The 18937-nt window shown below is 43.9% G+C and overlaps 1 protein-coding gene across 1 annotated transcript; it reads right to left on the bottom strand.

Annotated features, from left to right (window-relative positions):
• Nucleotides 1-4269: 4269 nt before the first annotated feature.
• Nucleotides 4270-13497, bottom strand: STMND1 (stathmin domain containing 1). Its single transcript, XM_068672070.1, is given in 6 exon segments — nucleotides 4270-5536; nucleotides 5917-6053; nucleotides 6056-6113; nucleotides 9525-9679; nucleotides 11800-11980; nucleotides 12850-13497. Coding segments are annotated over 6 exon segments (888 nt in total). The 5' UTR covers nucleotides 12934-13497; the 3' UTR covers nucleotides 4270-5263.
• Nucleotides 13498-18937: the final 5440 nt, after the last annotated feature.

Here is an 18937-nt window from a genome sequence, read left to right as displayed (position 1 = left end):
CAAGGACCACTCCCATATACAGATGCACACGTGTTTTGGTGAAGAGAGAATTTAATAAGATGGTTGCTGGTGTTCCTTTCCATTTGGCCCAGGCATAGATGTTTTCCCAAAGTGTAGATGAAGCCCCAGTGTAATGCTGTGTAACTGAGAATTTTGATCCCTTGCAGACCTAGCCTGAGAGCTTTGGCTCTGTAACTCCTACTATAATAGTTCATGTTTCTATCCCTAGGCATCCAGGGAGTGTGGTAGGAAAGGAGATGGCTCTCACAACCACGCTAGAGTATATCAGAAGGAAATTTTTAGTGTCTTATATTACTTTCTACATTTTGTAATTCTACAGCTGGATCTATACATTTGATTTTTAAGTATAACTGTAGTCTAAGTAGCTCTTAGAGATGTCATTGCTAATAATAATCAACTTCTATATCACTAGCTGGCCTTACTATCTTCCAAAATATAAATAGGATCAAAACAAAGGAAGCAGTCATATCAGTATACTATAATAGCCAGGCACTACATGTTGCCACAACACACTAAATACTCTCACCTGGAACGGAGAAATTTTTCTCCATGCTGTCTTTGTAACACTCTTTCTGAATTTATTTGTTTATCTTCCTCGTTTTCTTTCTCTCACTTTCCTCTCCTCCAAAACAAAAGCAATTCTTGCCCTAAAACTGCCAGAGAGGAAGAATGGACCTAGCACCTGCCAGAGATGTCAAGTATTGAGAATAAGAAATGGCCCGTTAAAGACAAAACCCTGAAGAAACAAGAGAAAACAAAGTGGAGTGGGAAAGTGCTTGTAGAGAGGAAGCCCATTCTGCTGCTTGTATATCCGTCAGGTCTTTATTTCAGAACAAATCACTCCACAAAATAAAATCCCAGGCAGAAGCGTTAATGGGGTAGCCGTGAGTGAGGGCACTCGTGGGTCACGCAGCCGGGTAGGACATTCGTACCCTGCTCTGTCCTCACCCTCCCAGAGATAGCCTCTATCAACTTGTTTGGAAACACATCTCCGGAGCTGGCTGCTTCATGGCAACAGGGAGGCTGGGACCGGAGCTTATGTACGCTATCTCGGCAGGAGAGCTCCATTAATATCCCTGACAAGATCTCTTTATCCTGTGCCTTCCTAATCTGCAAGACAACAGGGAAAGAGAGGGAATTCTCTCAGCTAAACTGAGTCCCTGCTGCGTGCGATTGTTACCGTTTTTACTTTGTAAAAGTTGTGTCTTTGTTTTATCAGATGCTTTGATTTTTTTTTTTCAAAAGGAGGAGGGAAATATTTTTGTTATTCCTATTCTGGGAGGGGTTGCGCAGCAGAGGCTTCTATGTCCTAAAACATGCCAGCATCCAGCCCTCCCTCCTCATGAATCCTGCCCTCTCCCTATGCCCTCTGCCCCCAGACTTCCCCTTGTGCATGAAGACCTGGGAGTCTTCTGCCGGTTGGGATTTCTTCAGTAGCTGCTTATGCAATCGCTAACGTCTCTTCTCAGTAGTTGCTGGGCCTGTGCTGGGAAGAGAAATGATGGTTTCTCTTCACGAGCTGCCTGAAATTAGAACTTACTGGCTCCTCAAAGGGAAACAGCACTTCTGACAGCACTTGAAAAGCAGCCAAGTTGTTTTGAAATGTCAAATAAACGTAGAAAAAGGAAGAGAGGTTGAAGGGCCCTGATTCAGATTTTTCATTTAGATCCCTCTGTACCCTTAGTACTACACTGAGTAATTAAATGCAATGTTCTGTATATATAGGAGGTCAGATGACATTATATAATGGCCCTTCCTGGCATGAAGATGTCTGAATTCATGCCAAAGCATCGCTTTTTGTAGCACAATTTTACCCCCACCATGTAATAATTTGGCTTGGTGTTAGGTACATTTGAAGAGGCAGCAAAGCCTGTATGAAACTTTAAGGATTGACTTTAGTTTCATCATTCCAGGTGGCATGAGAAGCGTGCATGGAGCAAATCAGGAAGCAATGCAGCTCCATGAGAGACAGCTTCTGAGCACTGCTGCGGCTTGCTGGCCGAGCACCACAGGCTGTTTACAAAACAGAGGCTTATGCAAGATGCTACGGTTTGGATGTCGAGTTCAAACACTGCAAAAACGGAGGCATCTCAGTTCCTGCCAGCTCCTCCTGTCTACTGATCACGAGGGGGTTATTTCAGATTGCCCCTCTTGGTCCAGGTGTGTATTTCCTTTCTCCCTGGAGTCACAGTGTGCAGTGGTCGGCTGTGCCTTCCCTTTTGTGAGAAAGCTGTTTGCCCCAGATGTTGGCACATCACCTTGAAATGGGAGAATTTTGGTGGTCCAGCAGAAAGGATCGGTGTTTTAAACATAACATCCTCCTCCAGCATACAGAGAATTGCAGTGCAGCAGGGACAAGGTAAAGAGTTGTGACGCTGTGTGCTGGAGGGAAAGAGAACTGGGTCAGAGAGAAAGAACAGCGCCCGAGGAACAGATGAGGAAGGCAAGAGAAAGGTACAAAATCCCATGCTAGGGGAAAAGAAATACAGCCATGGAGGGAGCAGCTCTGACCACATCAAAGAAAACTACAGCAGCACTCTTGCCTGCCCAGGAATGAACGCGCAAGACAAACACAGGTGTCAGTCTCCAAAGGATCTGACCCTGTGCATTCACATGAACACAAACACGTTATTGCCTTTCCCTCAGACAGATGCGAACCTGTCAGAGCAAAACCTGGCTGTTAGGGAGATGGCTAGTGTGGCTTCGTGTGGAGAAGAGAAAAAGCTAACAGATAATATGCTCATCATTTTATTTCTCTTTAATTTCTCTTTGTGACATTCTCATTCTCCCTTGTGACTGTGTGAAGGAATCCACATCTTTTAGCTAAGTCTCTTAGGAAACTGTGACTGAAAGGGCCGTTCATCTCAATACCGTGCATGCGGTGCGTTTTCCCTTTCCTGTTCAGAAACTCTTGGGGGAAAAACAAACGGACAAATAGATAAATAAACACCCCATCTCTCCGCTGGCCATGCCCAGGCACCTGCTTAGCCCCTTTGCTCGGCAGGCTGCAGCCGCCGGCCATGGCCGTGGCGCGGGGCAGGGTGACACCTGCTGGGGACGGAGGAGGGCGCTGAAATGGCGGCGCCTCAGCCAGGAGGGGCCAGCGCCCAGCCCTCATGGCGGCCTGCGGCTGCCTCGCCAGGGGAGCGGAGGGGCAGGCGCCGAGCTCTGCTCTCTGGGGACAGCGACAGGACCCGAGGGGACGGCATGGAGCTGGGACAGGGGAGAGTCAGGCTGGGGGTTAGGGAAAGGGTCTGCACCCAGAGGGTGGTCAGGCACTGTCCCCAGTCACTGAGTCAGCTGGAGTTGAAGAAGCGTTTGGACAGTTCTGTCAGACATATGGCCTGATTTTTAGGTAGTCCAGTGTGGAGCCAGGAGTTGGACTCGATGATGCCTGCAGGTCCCATCCAACTCAGGGTATTCAGTGATTCTGTGATACAAAGGGCCAAATTTTAGGCCCTGCTGAGGCAGTGCATGGAGCCACCGACCTGCACACATGGCTTGGTTGGCCCACAAGAGCTGAGACGTGGCAAAAGTGCCCAACCTGTCCACATGGCAGCCTGTGCTACCCTACTGGCCGGCTGCCTTCCCTGCTGGAAGTCCAGTACAACCCTGGAGAAAACGCCTGGCACAGGGGGAGGCCAGGGCAGCAGGTGTGTTGCACTGGGTGGGCGCACTCATCCATTTTGGCCAGGTACCAAGCCTGGCCAGGTAGCCTTAGCTTGAAGTACTTAAGACAAAAATCAGCAAACAGCCTGGGTTAACTGTGTGGTAAGAACATATCCTTAAATCTCTTACTTCTCCCATCTATCAGGTTGTTAGATAATTTCAAGTCAGGTGAGCAAAGTTTTTCTGTTTTCTAAATTTGTCTTTTTCCTCTGTATTTCTGCTGTTCTTTCCAGGCAGCACAGGGTAATTTTCAGGTTCATTTTTATTTGTTAAGGTCTCACTTATTTTTTTTTCCATAAAAACAACCAGCTTGGCAAGACCTAGAGGTAGACTGAAGTACTAGTCTCTTTCTGATGGGTTTACTCACTCAGCTTCTTAGGTGGGATCCCAGCTGGCTAAGAGCTGAGCTCTTGCTCCTCCCCGTAGTGATTTAGCACAAGTCTAATAAGAGAAAAGGAAACAGAAAAACCTTTCTTTTTGAGAGTGATAGGGAGAACTACCATGAGACTGTAAAAATTAAAGGCTACCTTTTCCTGTTCCACAGTACCTGGCCTGTGATTTAAGAGAAGAGTGGTCCTGTATTGCAGCTGAACTTCGTGGCTTGGAAGGTAGAAAGGAAGATGTGGTACCTGTAGCTGGAGGCAAAGAAATAAAAAAGCCAGCTTCGGAGCAGAGGTGAGTGTGGTGTGGGATTGATGCGCGAGGGAAGTGGGTACAGCCTGTGGCACAAATGGAAGTGAGGACTGGGCATATTGAGAGACAAACCAGAAGGAGATTGTAGGGCTGGTAACAAGCAGAGCACAAATGCCACTGTTGTTTTACTTCCAGCTTTTGGAAGAGCTGGCTACAGTAAATGTTGTGCACGTTGGAGGTAGGCATGGGGCATTCAAAAGACTGACCAACTGTGTTGCTCTGTTATGGAAACAAGCGTCTCCTTCCTATACATAGTGATATCTCACATGTACATTATATATCTCAACCAATTCATTGTTTTCTCCATTCTATTTCTAGTACTTGTTCTGTTGTTTCCTTGTAAGCACAGACATTCCTGTGGCTTGTTGTTGCCTCGCTATCTGAAGTTCTCACCTCTCTGCCAGTTGCCCTGCACAGTGAGTTAAAACTCCTTTTTCCTATGCTTAGGATCCCACCATGTTCTTCTACCCCAAATCCTTGCAGCTGTTCACTCGTCTGCTTTTCTGCCTTTCTGAGTGATTACAGTGCATTTCCAACCTCCTGTTCTCTGCTGCCTAGGAAAAGGGGATCTTTCTATGTGGCCATCCAAGAAGTGAGCTAAACTTAATAAAGTAAATTTAATAGAACCATGGTAATGTGTATGTGCTCAAACTTAGATACGTAAAGAGCAGACAGGCGGGTCACTAATCTATCTCTTCCTCGCTTTGCTTATTTGTTTTTTTCTTTAAATTAGTGTGTAAGAACTTAAAATTAGATTCAATTTCCCCAGGTGAAATAGGTGGTAGCAGGGCTCAGCTGTCCCCTTGAGATAAATTGTCTACTTATGCTCCAGAAAAAGGCAGTTGCAGGGAACAGAGAGGTTCCCTTTTTTCAAGATGGCTTAGATCCAGATTGTTTCATTGATGCAGTTGTAAGTTATATCAGACTCAATAGTAGAGCCCTCAGTGTAATCATTTGTGGTTTCTTCTGCAGTTATTTCATTTCTCAGTACACCGAGCTCCTCATCTGAAGGTGAGGGCTGGGGGGTGTCTGTCCTTCCTTGACTTCCACAACTTGTGCAGTCCTTCTCAGTCTGTTCACCTGTAGTTTGGTGGGCAGTTGCTGGAAAAAATGCAATGTGTTGCGCTGTATTGCTCAGTTCCTCTTCCCTAATCTAAAACAAAACAGAAAAACCCAATTGCTTTATAAAGAGGGATGGAAGTACATAGAAGATGTATGAAGCACATGCAGGAGGCTGTTGGTTTGTTTTGTTTTTTTTTTTTTTTTTTTACCCAAATGTGATCAGAAAACCACTCCAGTTAGCACTGAACTTAGGCAATTTATTCTGGTGTCCGTAGAAGATGCATCTTTTCATTACAGGAAAAACTGCTCCAGAGGCTCCTCTCCTATGCATAGTTTTAGGATAATCTTTGGGCTTTCAGAAAAATTAAACCATCAATATGGCCTTTTGACACCTATTAGATTAATACAGGATCCACTGTGCTGCCACTGGTCAGATTTTGGTAGTACCTTGCACATAAACTATCTGCATCAGGTCAGTTTATAAAAAGCAGAGGATTTTAGGTGGTGAAGTAAATGCTGGAGAACACATAGCAGAATCAGATGACCTGTTATTTTCTGTTCAGCAGAAATCTTCATGTCCTTCTCTGTAAAATCATCTACTTGTTTTCAAAACAAATTTTTTCCAGCCTAGCTGGTGGCTTCTTCAGTGTCTCTTCCAGGGCATCTCTCTGTAGAGACATTAAAAGCTTTCAGCAGAGTGGATTTTGATGTTGGAGTGACGCTTTGCTGCTTAACTTCTGCTTTCTTTTCCCCTGCATAGAGGTGATGTACTCTGATACCAAAAGAAGCCTGGGAATAATGTGCTAATATCCTCAGTGTTCACTCGTGAGCAAGTATTTGCAGTGAGAATTCCCATTTTCTAGTGAGTGATGGGTCTGAGGCTTGCAATGTTGCTGTATGCCCACCAGGTGTGGGAATTTGGTCATGAGGCCATGGCTGTTTAGGGAAGTTACTTTACTACTACTGCCGAAGAGATTTAAGAATGGTTTTGTTAGAGCTTCATAATCATGATACTGCTGGCCTCTACTGCATGCAAATGAGCAGCTCAATCCTAGATCTCTGCTGCTGAGGGCAGCGCTTACTCCTGGAAAGGTGTGGTGATTATTTGAGCAGCCAGGAGGCTGAAGTCTACTGCTGCCTGTATGATAAGCAGTTTTAGTAGTGTTGAACTCAAACCAAGGACCTATGGTGAAATACTCACTGTCCTGCTTATAAGTCTCTTGAGTTATCTGCTCCCCAGACTTCTACTGCCATAAATAACCCTCGAAGTCAGGCCTCACTGCCAGAAGTGTTAAGTGCTGCAAATAGTGTAGAGGATGACTCATTTAGTGAGATGAAGGCAGGGCATGAATCAGTAGGAAGAAACCTGATATACAAAGGAGACATTTTGGATGCAGATGACACACCAAAAAATCTGAACAAAGTAATGTTCAATCATCATAAAAACAAAACAAAAGACTTCTTTTTTTCTTCCCCTTTGGGGGGAAAAAAAACAACAAACAAACAACACACCTCTTTTCTAGTGACAAAGGGCACTCTAATGAAAGCCTAAAATGGGAAGGTATTGAATACTGAGCTTGTCATTTCCTTACCCAAGATAAAAAGTGGACTGTACAGGAAGAAATAAATTGAGAATTCTTCCTTATATGTCCAAACTAAACAGGGTATTTAGCAAACAGGTTGCTTTCCGGGTTGTTTCATGTCTGGATAAGGTGAGCAAATAACTTTGAGCTAAATAGTTGTAGGAGATCAAGGAAGCCACATTGAAAGCTGACAGCAATGGAAAAACTAAAATAACATTTGCACATCTTTTGTAAATGCTAACTCATGGTAAGTGGACCAAATTCCTGTAAAGTGCTCAATTTGAAACTAGCTTGGGGTCCTTTTGGTTACCCTCTAGCTTATACACATAGGTAGACTTTGAAAAAGGGTACCTGATAGATTATATGCCATAACTACCGGTACACTAATGAATTCAGTGTCCAATGTTTATTAAAAGCTTAATGTAAACTCATCAGGGGTGAGGATGAAGCTGTCACATCTGACATCAGCTAAAATCTTTTTGAAGCACTGGAATAAAAATAGCAGTTACTTTGAAAAATAATAATAAAAATAAAAAGGACAAAACATAATAATTCAAAGAAACCTACCCATCTGTATTTTAGGTTGAAATCTGTCTCTACTGGAGTTTTAAGTAAGAGCTACTGTTAAAATTGTAAAGGCTAGTTTATCCTGTGATGTGTGCAGTTCTTCCTGGCTCTGTTAGACTAGACTGATAAAATGTTGCTCTCAAAAGTTCTGGTCCTTTAGAGCAGTAAGGTGTAGAAACAGGCATCTTAACCTATTCTGCTTTGTTCAGAATGAAGTGAAGGAGAGTCAAAAGGTTGAAGGCCGAAAAGCTGTTTCACAGTTTTGGCAGCAATAGGAAATTCTGAGAAGATGGGTAATGCTGCCATGGCTTAAGGGATGCAGATACTTGTATGGAATAGAACTGCAAACAGGAGGGGAAAATCTTGCAAGGGTATCTCAGTCTCCAGTGTTACTGTAAAAACAAGCTCAAACCTGGTTGCACTAGTCTTTTGTAGCCTGGTGAAGTCTGAGCGCTTTATTTCGTTGAAGCTGGTGCTGGACTGAAATTCAGCACAAAGCCATTCATGCTTATACACGGTCAATTTTAAAATTTCAGGTGTCATTTTACCCACGTGTTAATGCTCAAAATTCCTAGCTGCGTGTTGTAATTTGGGATGTGTTAGGGTATAACTCTTTTCTACTGTGTCTGTATTCAGTACATTTAGCCCCTCTATTCAGAGGTAATCTGCTGGATTTTTAGTTCTAATGTAATAAATTATTCTTACAGGAGGCAGCACAGGCCAAATTTTCTATTGCTACTAGGGGAGAGCTAACAGTTAGCACCTAGTGACAGATTTATGTTTTCACTTGTAGGCTGCCCAGCAGTGGGCCCAGCCTGAATGTAAAATATTGCTTGGAAAAGTTGGCTTTGTTAGTGAAAAAGTACAAGGCTCATTTTTTTTAAAGCTGTATTGATTATTTTTTTTTAATATTAAAGAGAAAAAAAAAAACACAACCCTCCTTCTGCTGAGAGGAAGGATATAGAAACTCTCTAAGGAAAAATAGCTCAGACTGAGCTTCTGTCAATAAAATTGTGTAATTTAATACTAGACAGCTTTTTAATACAGGAGGAAAAAAGAACAGACACTCTCCTGTCTCAGAAGGGGAAAAATACAAAAACCTGCCTGCAGTATGTTACCTAAATCTAGCCGCAGAGGGGATAATCCCTTCAGGCACTTGAAAAATCTGTGGGGAAATAAGGCTAAGGAGAAGCTGTACTCAGATATCCTCCAGCCCCATTCTCCAGAGTGATGGCAACAGGATGTGTGTGGTGCAGCACCAGTGGCCAGACAGCAAGGTGGCATTTGCTTGTTTAGTCCTTTTTATGAAGGCTTCCATCTTACCTTAATATAAGTGGCCAAGGTTAGAGATGTGTAAGAAGCAACTGACCTTTAACACAACGCTTGACAAAAAAGAATAAGCTTGAATTCAGAAGCAAAAATAAGTCTTAGGTTAATATCAGCATAGTTTCTTAATCAAATACTTTTTCTATAAAATGATTACAAAACTTTTTTTTTTGTTTTGTTTTAGTGGTTTCTCAGTCTGAGATCAAATGCAAATTTCTCAGAAATGTGAATATTTAGGATTTCCAAGTTCTTCACTGAAGTGTAATTGTACGTCCTGGAAGTGATATTTCTTCTGGTTTTGCAGGCTTGAGAAACAAGTTTATGGCTTGTAATTTCCCAGGGAGTCCTTTAATACTGTCACAGTCTCCTCTGTACCCGTTTGAAACAAGCCTGGAAGCTGTAAACAGCTAAAAGAAAACTGCTGCCAACTTCTGCTGTATTAACATCCCCGTAATACAGTTCTCTGTTGTTAAACAACTTGCCAATGAAATCTTAGAGGAGGTATGCCTGGATGCTTTGCATGTGCAGAAAGTGAATCTCAGGGAGCTCATAGAAGGGTCAGAGCTCTGTAGCAGAGGTCCTGTGTTACACCATGATGCTTACCTTGTTTTCATACACCTCTTCGGTCCTGGCAGTAGTGCTTTGGCTCCTGATTATCCCCTGCATCCTCAGCTCCTCAAGAATGTCTGATGATTTTTGTCTCTCTGTTTCTTGCAAGGGCCGTGATTGACTGATGAACTCACTGGTGAGCAGTGCATCTTCAAGAGGTGAAAACATTAGAATTTATTACATGTAGAGCACTTAGATCACAAAGATTTGTTTGAATGCCATTTCCAGTGCCAGAGGTTCAATTGAAGAGGTTGCACACTGAGAACATCAGTGGAGAAGGCCTGCTTGAGGCTCTCTTCACAGCTTAAACATTGCAGTAAGCTTTTTAGTGGTTGGAAAAATGGAGTTCAGCTTCCCACTGTGGCCAATTACACCTGGAGGGCCGTATGCAGGCAAGCATGGAAGTGTGTGCCGACGGCTTGTCAAGGCAATTTCTAAGCCTGTTCCCAAACAGGGGCCATGGAGAGCTCTTTGCAATTCAAGTTCTCTAATGTTTGGTGAGCTGATTAGAGAAAGATAATGTGGGACTGATAATACAAGCCCGTTCATAGGCCATCTTGTAAGGATCACCGTGCTCTTCTGTTAAATGCTAACTTTCACATGCTTTCATTGTCTGTGACTTTTGTCACAAAAGGACTGCGTATGATCATACTTAAATGCAGCAATACAACAATTATCTATTTATAACCAGCAATTAAGAATAAAACCCAGGTTATTTTGATAACCCTTCTGAGTGGCTGTTCAGTTTCCCCATATTAGATATGATTAAACAATGAATAACTTATTGCCAAGACACATCAGGTCTTTCAACCCTCAGCTGACAGTTATGCCATCTGCCCAACCTCTTCTGGCAGAAAACAGAGCTTTTGTATGAAGAATACTTGGACTTCATCAAAGTCAGCTATCTGACATCTGCCACTCTTTATAAGCAGAGTGGGTATGGCAACATTGGCTCTTTTATATCTGGTAGTGAAACAAAAATGCAGAACGTCTACCACCTTGTACAAGTTGACTCTGTACCTCTCCTAAAATAACCGAAAAGCGTTGGGGCTCAGCTGTCAGTCAGCACATGTAGATGTCAGAAACCAGTGTACACCAAAACATACCTTGGCAAAAAAACAATAAAAAATCACGACGAGTGGGCAGCATTGGCAAGTGGTGTGAAATTGTATTGGTTTCACTAATGCATGCACTCAGAAAAAAAAATGAAGTTGATATATCTTGGGTTTCTTGTCTTGGAACAGAAGCCTTAAGCATGATTTCAAAAACTTTGTTTAGGAGCCTCCTGTGAAGTTGTCTTTTAGCAAGGAGGAAGAAAAGGAACTGTAAATGAAACGCTTTCAGAGCAAGCAAATCATTTTGTTCAATCTGAAATGAAATCCTTTCATCACGTCCTTCTGTGGCACTGGGAGTTAAGTCCTCTGAATGAATAGCAAACACCAGCAATTACTCCTTTTTTGTTCAATTTGGAATATTTTATTGCAACCCTTCTTTATTATAAAGAGCAAACAGCCACTTTAGGTATTTGACTTAGTGTTTGAAATGTAAGCTGGTCGTAGCACTTGAAAAACAGAGTTAAACTACGAAATTGGGGACTGTATAGTCACCGAAGATGGTGTTGCTTTTCCATTAGTATCTACATCAGTATCCTAAGGTTAGAGAAGAGTTTGGGTTTAAATGTTCCCTTGTTCTTAAGAAATTTAGAAGAGTTCTCTGATGATTACTGTGACAACTTCTGGGAGTTTTATTATTTTTTTCTGTATAATAACTTGCCCTGAAAGTTTTGGTTGTAAACTTAAGGAGTGATGTGTAAATACTTACTGTCTACACCTGATGCTAGTCAGGAGAATTGCATTCACTATTCTGTTTGAAAGAAACAAAACCCCTCCACATGATAGCAGCAGACCAAGAGCTCTAGTGTGGGCAGTGTGCACTCCTGGTGCACCCTAATCCCTGTTAGCGAGGGCGACCTCCGGGGACAAGGCTGAGCAAGTTTCTCTTGGTCTGCTCCAAGAGTCTGCCAAGAAAAGCGTATACCCTGCCGCCTGTGCTGGTAGTGAGGGCTGAGTCACGCTGCAGAGCACAATCGGTGGTTAGGAAATACTTTCCACTGCTATTGCAAGGCTTTAAAGTAGAGCTAGGAGCTCGACCCTTGCGGTGTCGCAGGATGAGCGTTACCGTGGGTTGAAGCTGGCTGTAGCAATAGGCTCTCGTGGTGATTCATTCCTGGGTCTCTGTGGAGCTGCTGTGACCTTCAGTTACTATTTACCTGTGCTTTGCGCGTTGCTTCTGTTTTGAGAAGGTGTAAATCTTTCTGCAAATTCCTCAGGGGAGTGTCCTTCCCTGGCCTTGCCTTCAACGTTGCTTCCACTCTCTGAAGGGCTCGCTGGCCAAGCTGCCCCATCCCGTGAGGTGACAGCCCCTGTTCTAGCAATGCTGCCACTTCTAGCCTATGCAAAAAAGAAATGAGAGAAGTCCTTGAGGATTCATAAACATTTCAGGAGAAGGCAATGTCTAAAATAGTCCCAGAGACTCCATAGGTTCGAAGTGGAGTGGAAGGTAGTGGATCCTGGTATTTATCCCTGTTTTGTCACAGGTTGATGTTCATGGTGATGAAGGGTCTCTAATAGTATTTTGGAAAGGAAGCACCGACCTTAAGCCTGAATGTGTCCATAATTATACTGGAGCATTGTTTCAGTACTTCTAAGTGCCATCTCTGTCTGGGTCAGTGGGTAGGAATTTAAACTCCGAGAGTTTTAAATTAGCACATGGTAAGGCCTTAACCCATGTACCTTCTGAACAAGAGCTTTGAACCTGCAAAGAATGCAGGAGTAGAGCCCAGATGTGCTTTTGTCTCTTCTCAGCACGTTTGGACTTGATCCAACTCAACTATGCAAACCTCTCAAGGTGGTCGTGCACGTGTACAGTGGGGTATTTACGTATATACAAGTCCCCTGCCTCATGACAAATTTTTAAGGCAAAACCCACCTTGCTGAAGTGTTGTAATCCCACACTGGTGTGGGAGATAAGTGCCTCTAATAGTCTCTCTCACGAGATAAGTGGCACAGACTGTGAAGGGCAGCTTTTCCAGTGCTATAAGATCAGGTCATGCATGTGACCAAATGGTGGGTCTGCTTCCCTTGTAGCGTAGGAGTTGGATTAAGCCAAGTGATAACTCTTCTCTTAAAGAGCTCCCTGAAAGCATTTGAGCTAAGGTTACATCAGCAAAAACATGTCTCTGTATACACATATCCTTACACGCTCACACACTAAGACATCTAGTAACATACTTTATAGAGAGCCTAGAAGAAATCACTACCTGGCTTTTGGCTTCTTGGTTCTTCTCTAGCTCCTCAGAAGGCAGCTGTGCTCCAGCGACCCTGTGAGAAGTATTGCAGCCCATGGCGAAGCTGTGACCATCTGCTTCTCCTTGCTGCAGGTCCAGGGAGTGGAAATGCCCTCATCTCTTCCTTAGGAGCTTGGTTATTCATTATCACCATGGAGTCCAACTGTTGCCAGGGCCTGTTGCTATAATAAATAGCACCACAGAAGGCTTTCTTCTTGTGTCCTGGCATACAGACGTCACCATCTCTGTCCAAGCACCCTCGTCTGAAGTTGAGAGGGAGAGTGTTTCGTCTGTGCCAGCTGGGGATGGGGGGCTGAAAGCAGCAAATCTCTGCAGGTCACTGGGAGGGGTAGGGAACCTCCTGGGGGCACTCAGCTGAAGGTACTTAAGTGTCTCCAGCTTTTATTTTCTTTTGAGGAACAGGATACTGTCAGGTAAAATAAGTACACATATTGGTCTCTGGCTGTATTTCTTAAGCATTCTTCATTGCCATTAGAAATTGGAAAAGACAAGCACTGAATCTGCAATTCCAAACAGCAAGGCAACCTTTAAATGAAAGTAGATGTAGTCAGGAGGCAAGGACTGGCTGTGGTTAGGGAAAATGTTTTAAACGTCCTCCAAAATCATTGTACAGAATCATTACCACTTGCTTCTGTCCACGTCCTTTGAGGTAGATGTTTATAGGAGATGGGAGATTGGGGATTTTCTTCCAAGAAGTTTTATAAAAGATAGCAGAGAAATGTTAATGGAGTGCTGTCAGTTGAAGATCGTAACCAGTCATGTCTCAGGTTACTTTGGCTGAGATCATCAATGGTTATAGTTCCTCTTGTCTGCAACCCAAACCAGTCAGCTGGTCTGGCTGGAAATCCACACAAACTCATTTGCGTGGCAGTGAGCCTGAAGTGATCTTCCCCACCTCAGCATGCCTTTTTTCGAACTGTGCAAAAATGTTGTTGATTGTTTCCCCCCATACCCACTCTCCACAAATAACCAGCTGGGACCTGATAGTTATGTCCCCCTTGAACTCGCACAGAATTCAAGTCAACCTTTTGGTGCACTGCTTCGTTGCTGTTTCTGTTCTGTTGTTCCTCCCCTCTGACACGTTTGCAGGTCGTGTGTGGTAATGCTGAAATGTGGTTGCTACTCGGTGCATGCCAGGATGTGAGGCACAGGCTGAGTTTCTTGCTTGAATTCCTGATTAAAACACTTGCGGTGATAGTGCAATTCTAACACTTGTTTATAAGTAAACAATAGTGAAATTTTAGTCACTGCTAAAAGGTGACTTTTGTTTGCTCCTTCAAACATAAAGTAATAAAATACTGGAACTGAAATTCAGTTTCTAAAGTTAGGAAATTGATTGAATGTGAAATCACAGGTTGTAGCATAATCAGAAACACGGTAAGCTTTGATTCATATTTTACAAATTAATTATTGGTACATTGATCATTTGTCTTCCTTTTTAAGAAATATACAGGATCTAACAAGTAGCAGGAGCACACGTCCATATTTATGGAACAGAAAAGACCTTCTTAGGTCTCACAGTTTGTACACTTAGAGCCTGATCCTTGATTATCTTGTGCCCGTGGTTAAATTGACACGGTGACTATTGTTTTCGAGCAATGGAAGCCACAAGCTTTCAAGGGCAGGCTGCTCTCATGCTGATGCTGGCCGAGAATGATGGAAAGTCTTCCTCATTTTAGTAGCTTTTCATCAGTCTGTAACATGAAGAATAGGCATGTTTCAGTACTAGCAATGCACCAGGACATGTGTTGGTTCCCAATACGTACAAATATAGGATATTTTCCTTCAAGAAAACCCATGGGATATAGCATATGTGAAGCACAACACTGTAATCGGAGAGAGAGGAGCTGTGAAAAAGCTAGTAGTGGTGGGAAGGGGAAAAGTGCAGGTCTCTGTGCCTTGCCTTGTGAGAATGAAAACCAAAAGCCAGTCACACGGATGTGCATGTTGGGAAAAATCACTATGAAATCAGAAACAGCTGTTTCCATAATTGCTTGTGTTACACGGAGGAAGCTGAAATGTATGTATATTTTAGAGTGAGCAGAGCTGTTTTCGGATCTTAAATCCAAAACTATTCGGTGGCTTGCAGGACGATTTGGAGAACTGAGTGGCAGGCAAGGCCTCTCGGTGTCTGCAGCCTTATCAGCTGGCTCCCCTCTCAGCTCTTAGATTAGTGAGCTGCTGCAGAGATGAGAAAAGGCCTATCAGCGTAATGGCATTCCCGATACAGAGCAACTTTCTGCTGGGCTCAGTAAGTGGAGGATTCTCAGGTGGTATCACCAGCCCGATATGTGCTGGGATAAAGAGCACTCTCCTAGCACTTGAAGGCTGGCTCAAGTTATTAACAAAAGAAAACAAAACTTGGCAGATTTGAAGGGGGAGAGGCCAATTTCTGAAATCTTTAGTCTGACAACATCCCTCTTGTGTTCAAACAGTAGCAAGCTACAGGGTGGGTTTTCCAGGAGCTTGTAGCGTTGATATTTCTCTTTGAAAAATAGGCTGGAATAGTTAGGCAGCTGCAGAGGAAGCGAACAAAAGTAGTTGTTTGGGAGAGAGATGCAGACTAAAACCAATTTTGCAAGTGAAGTCAAAGCCCCTGGAAACCACGTGAGAGCTGCTGTGCTTCAAAGACTGGCGGCTTAGCTGAATCCAAGGGGGCTTTCACAGCCAGGCACTACATGTATGTGATGTTTCTTTCCCTGTAGTCTTCTGTTCCCAAGTTGAAATCTTACCTGGATGGAAGCAGATCAACTTGTCAGGGCTTCCACCTTACGGGTGGGCCCAACTACAGGCCTGGCAAAGAGCAGCCCTGCGTGAAGTGCTGGACTTCTGTACCAGGTGTCTACTGAGCTTTCCCTGTGTTTGTGCTGTGGGTTTGACACCTGCCAAGAAATTCTGGCCCTGTTGCCTCCATGGAGCGTGTGCTACGGAGGCACTTGAGGCAAACTCCGGTCTCCTGCTGAATTTTGCCCTAGAGCAATGGGACACAAGAGCTTTCCAAAAACACACACAGAAGGTGGTCATGGGGGAGTTTCAGCCCAAACAAGTCACCTGCTCTCAGTAAGATACCAGTAAAAGTTTACCCCAGTGGCAGGGTGAGGTTCTGGGCACCCCCCAGATGGGCTGAACACCTTGCAGAGCTGGGCTTCTGTGTGGAGCCAGAGTTTTGGCATTAAGCTTAATATTTGGAAGTCTGGGAAGGGGACCAGGTGACTGGGGAGTCACCAGAGAGCCGCCTGTTGGTGGTGTATCACTGAGCCAGCCCTGTGGCTGGCTTTCCTGCCTGTGCAGTATTTCAGTGCTGCATGTGGTCCAAGCGCCGTGCGTAATCTCTCCATGGTGACTGCACAGCATTTGTTTCTATTTAAGGAGAGAAAGAGGTTTGGGTTTTCTGCCAGAATTCCCACTCAGGTAATTACACTTCTGCCTGCCGAATTTCCCCAGAGCTTCAATTGTAGTAGCTGTTCCTCACTCCCACTCCTGAACAGCGCCGGCACAGACCTGCTGCAGAGCTTCAGGAACCCAGCTCTGCCGAGGCGAGCGCAGCGACCCTGCCATGTGTTGCTTTTGCTCGCTGCGCCCCTCGTAAAGCTTCCTGCATCCAATCGTGCTGCTCTGCAGCTCTCCTCTTCCCGTGCCCGACTTCAGCATAACAAGTGGGTCTTGCTAGTGATACTGCTAGATGATAGTGAGACAGCCAGCTGGAAGCCAATGAAAAGATGGTCAGGAGCCAAGAGAAAACCATATGGAGAGAGCGGAATTTCTCTTTGCAGAGTTAGAAGTGAAAGTGTTTGTCTTTGGATCCTACTAGCTGTTTTTTCCCCTCTTTCCATCAGTTTTATGGGTGGGAAGTAGTTACAGTTGATTAGCAAATTCTTCCAAATCACTTCAGCTAGAGCAAATGTTGTAAACAGGAGAGATTTCAGGCAGCTCCGTCAATACTCAATTCAACAGGCCAGCCTTTTAATGGAAATAAATATTTCATAGCTATTAGGCTAATGTTAACTACAACACCGCAGGCGATACCAAAATTATATAAAGCCAAGTTTTACAAAAGGTAGGATGAATTAAATGAAGGATCTCACATCTCAAATTTAGCTGGTGTGGAGGTTTTTCTGAACTTAGGACAGCAGAGCTAATGAAGGCCAGCACGGTCTGGAAAACGCTCCTTCAGATGCTCCATTCCCTTTGAAGTCAAATAAATACCCACCTTGTTCACTCAGCCTTATGCAGAGAGAGATTTAACAGGGATGGTGTCCAATGTTAATAAAATATTAGTAAGCTAATAGTCGGCGAGCACCCTGTAGTAAACAGAAGGAAGACAATTGAAAGGAATTATCGATTCATGGAATTTAGTCTCTCTTCACAGGCTGTTCACATGCAGATTGTGTTGCTATTGAATCTATTTCTTATTCAGATTTACTAAATGAAAGTTATGCTGAGAGTGTGGGTTTTGAACAAAAAAAAAATAAAAAATGCTGTTAACTAATTCTGTATAGTTCCCATCCTCACATCTCAAGCTGCTTCGCATATGTTATTGTTTCGCCTTCCCCAGCTGACTGCATGCCACTCAGCTGTAACAGCGCCCAGTCCCTCCTTGAGCCCGCGTTAGGAGGAGGCGTGCTCCAAGTCTCTCTTTGGGGCTGCAACTTTCTCATGAAGGTGAGATAGTTCAAGGAAATGGGAATAATAAGTAGGTTTTGGACAAAACTGGGTGTCTTCCCGTCTAGTAAGAGCAAGTTTCTGCCAGTTGCTGTTCCTACAAGACTCAGGAACGGTGCTACTGAAGAGCTGAGAGCAGGTTATGCCCGGCTGTATTCCTCTTGGTAGTGCTCATGGTGGCTTTTGCATAGTGTTTTTTTTTTTTTTTTCTCGTCCCCAGCATAAGTATTACATGTTTTTTGATCTGCACTGAACACCTGTAGTAAATACTGGTGGAAGGCAGGCAGGCTCTGTGTCAGATGGGCTGGGAGCAGGTCAGAGGCACCACGTCAGCTTGGTGGACTGAGCCTGCCTTCTGTCATGGTCGTGTGTTTGGGTGTTCACCTTTTGCAATCGCTGCTTCCACCACCTCGTTCAGCAGGCCCTTTCCCTTTGTCGGGGGCTGTCCCTCCACTTCTGTCCCTCTTCCCTTCTTCTGAGCGAGGGCGTTGAGGCTGGGTCTCTCCTTGCCCAGGGCTGCTTCTGTTTCATCTATTGTCTTGGCTCGTTGCGGGACGTGGGCCATGGCTTGCTTTGTTTGCCCAAGTCTGCATGAATCGAGTGGTGGCCTGCTATGAGTTTTAGACATTCTTGTGGTGTAAAGGAGTATGTGGGAACAAACTTCATGGATCTGTAGTCAGAGAATTAGCTAAATAGTTCTTATTTAACTCTGGTTTGTGCTCAGTTCCTGAAGTCCTCTGCTATACTTTTATGCAGAGTCCTTATGCAAAAGCTGTTCAAAAATAGATTGATTCAACTGCTCAGTCTGAGTGGGGAGTGGTCTAGATTCATGTGAGAGCTGAGATCGGAAACCTGCTTGCTTCTATTTAAAGTGTTTTTTTTTTTTTTTTTTTTTTTTTTAATTAAAATAAAAACAGGAGCAACAATACCCAAAGATGTTCCAAAATTTCTTCCAAAACATTTTTCAGTCTTGTATGTTTCAGAGCAGATTAGCAGAAATGTGGAGCTGCTTCAGCAGTTGTGGAGATAGAAATAAAAAAATAAAAATAATAAAAAAACGCTTAAATACAACAGCTCAAGAGGGGAAAATAAAAGAGACTGAAGAGTGTTTTCTAGACACATACTATCTGCGTGGCTGGGATAACTTCTAGATTGGGGAAATACTACAGGTCTGTTCATTTTATGTATGGACAAGCGGTGATACGCCAGAGTGCTGTATATCACGTGTATACACTGAGTGGAGAAATGCCTTGTTCCTGGGAAGCCTCCATCTCTGGAGTGGAGGCAGCAGCTATTTTTAGTGGTGTGCTGCAACATTACGCAGGAGAGCACAGGGTGATGCCCTTTCCCAGCTCACTTCGTAGATGAATTTCCTAAT

Source organism: Anas acuta, chromosome 2, assembly GCF_963932015.1.
Source record: "Anas acuta chromosome 2, bAnaAcu1.1, whole genome shotgun sequence".
Lineage (NCBI taxonomy): Eukaryota > Metazoa > Chordata > Aves > Anseriformes > Anatidae > Anas > Anas acuta.
Note: the sequence above shows the minus strand (reverse complement) of the source record. Positions and strands in the feature narration are given on the sequence as shown.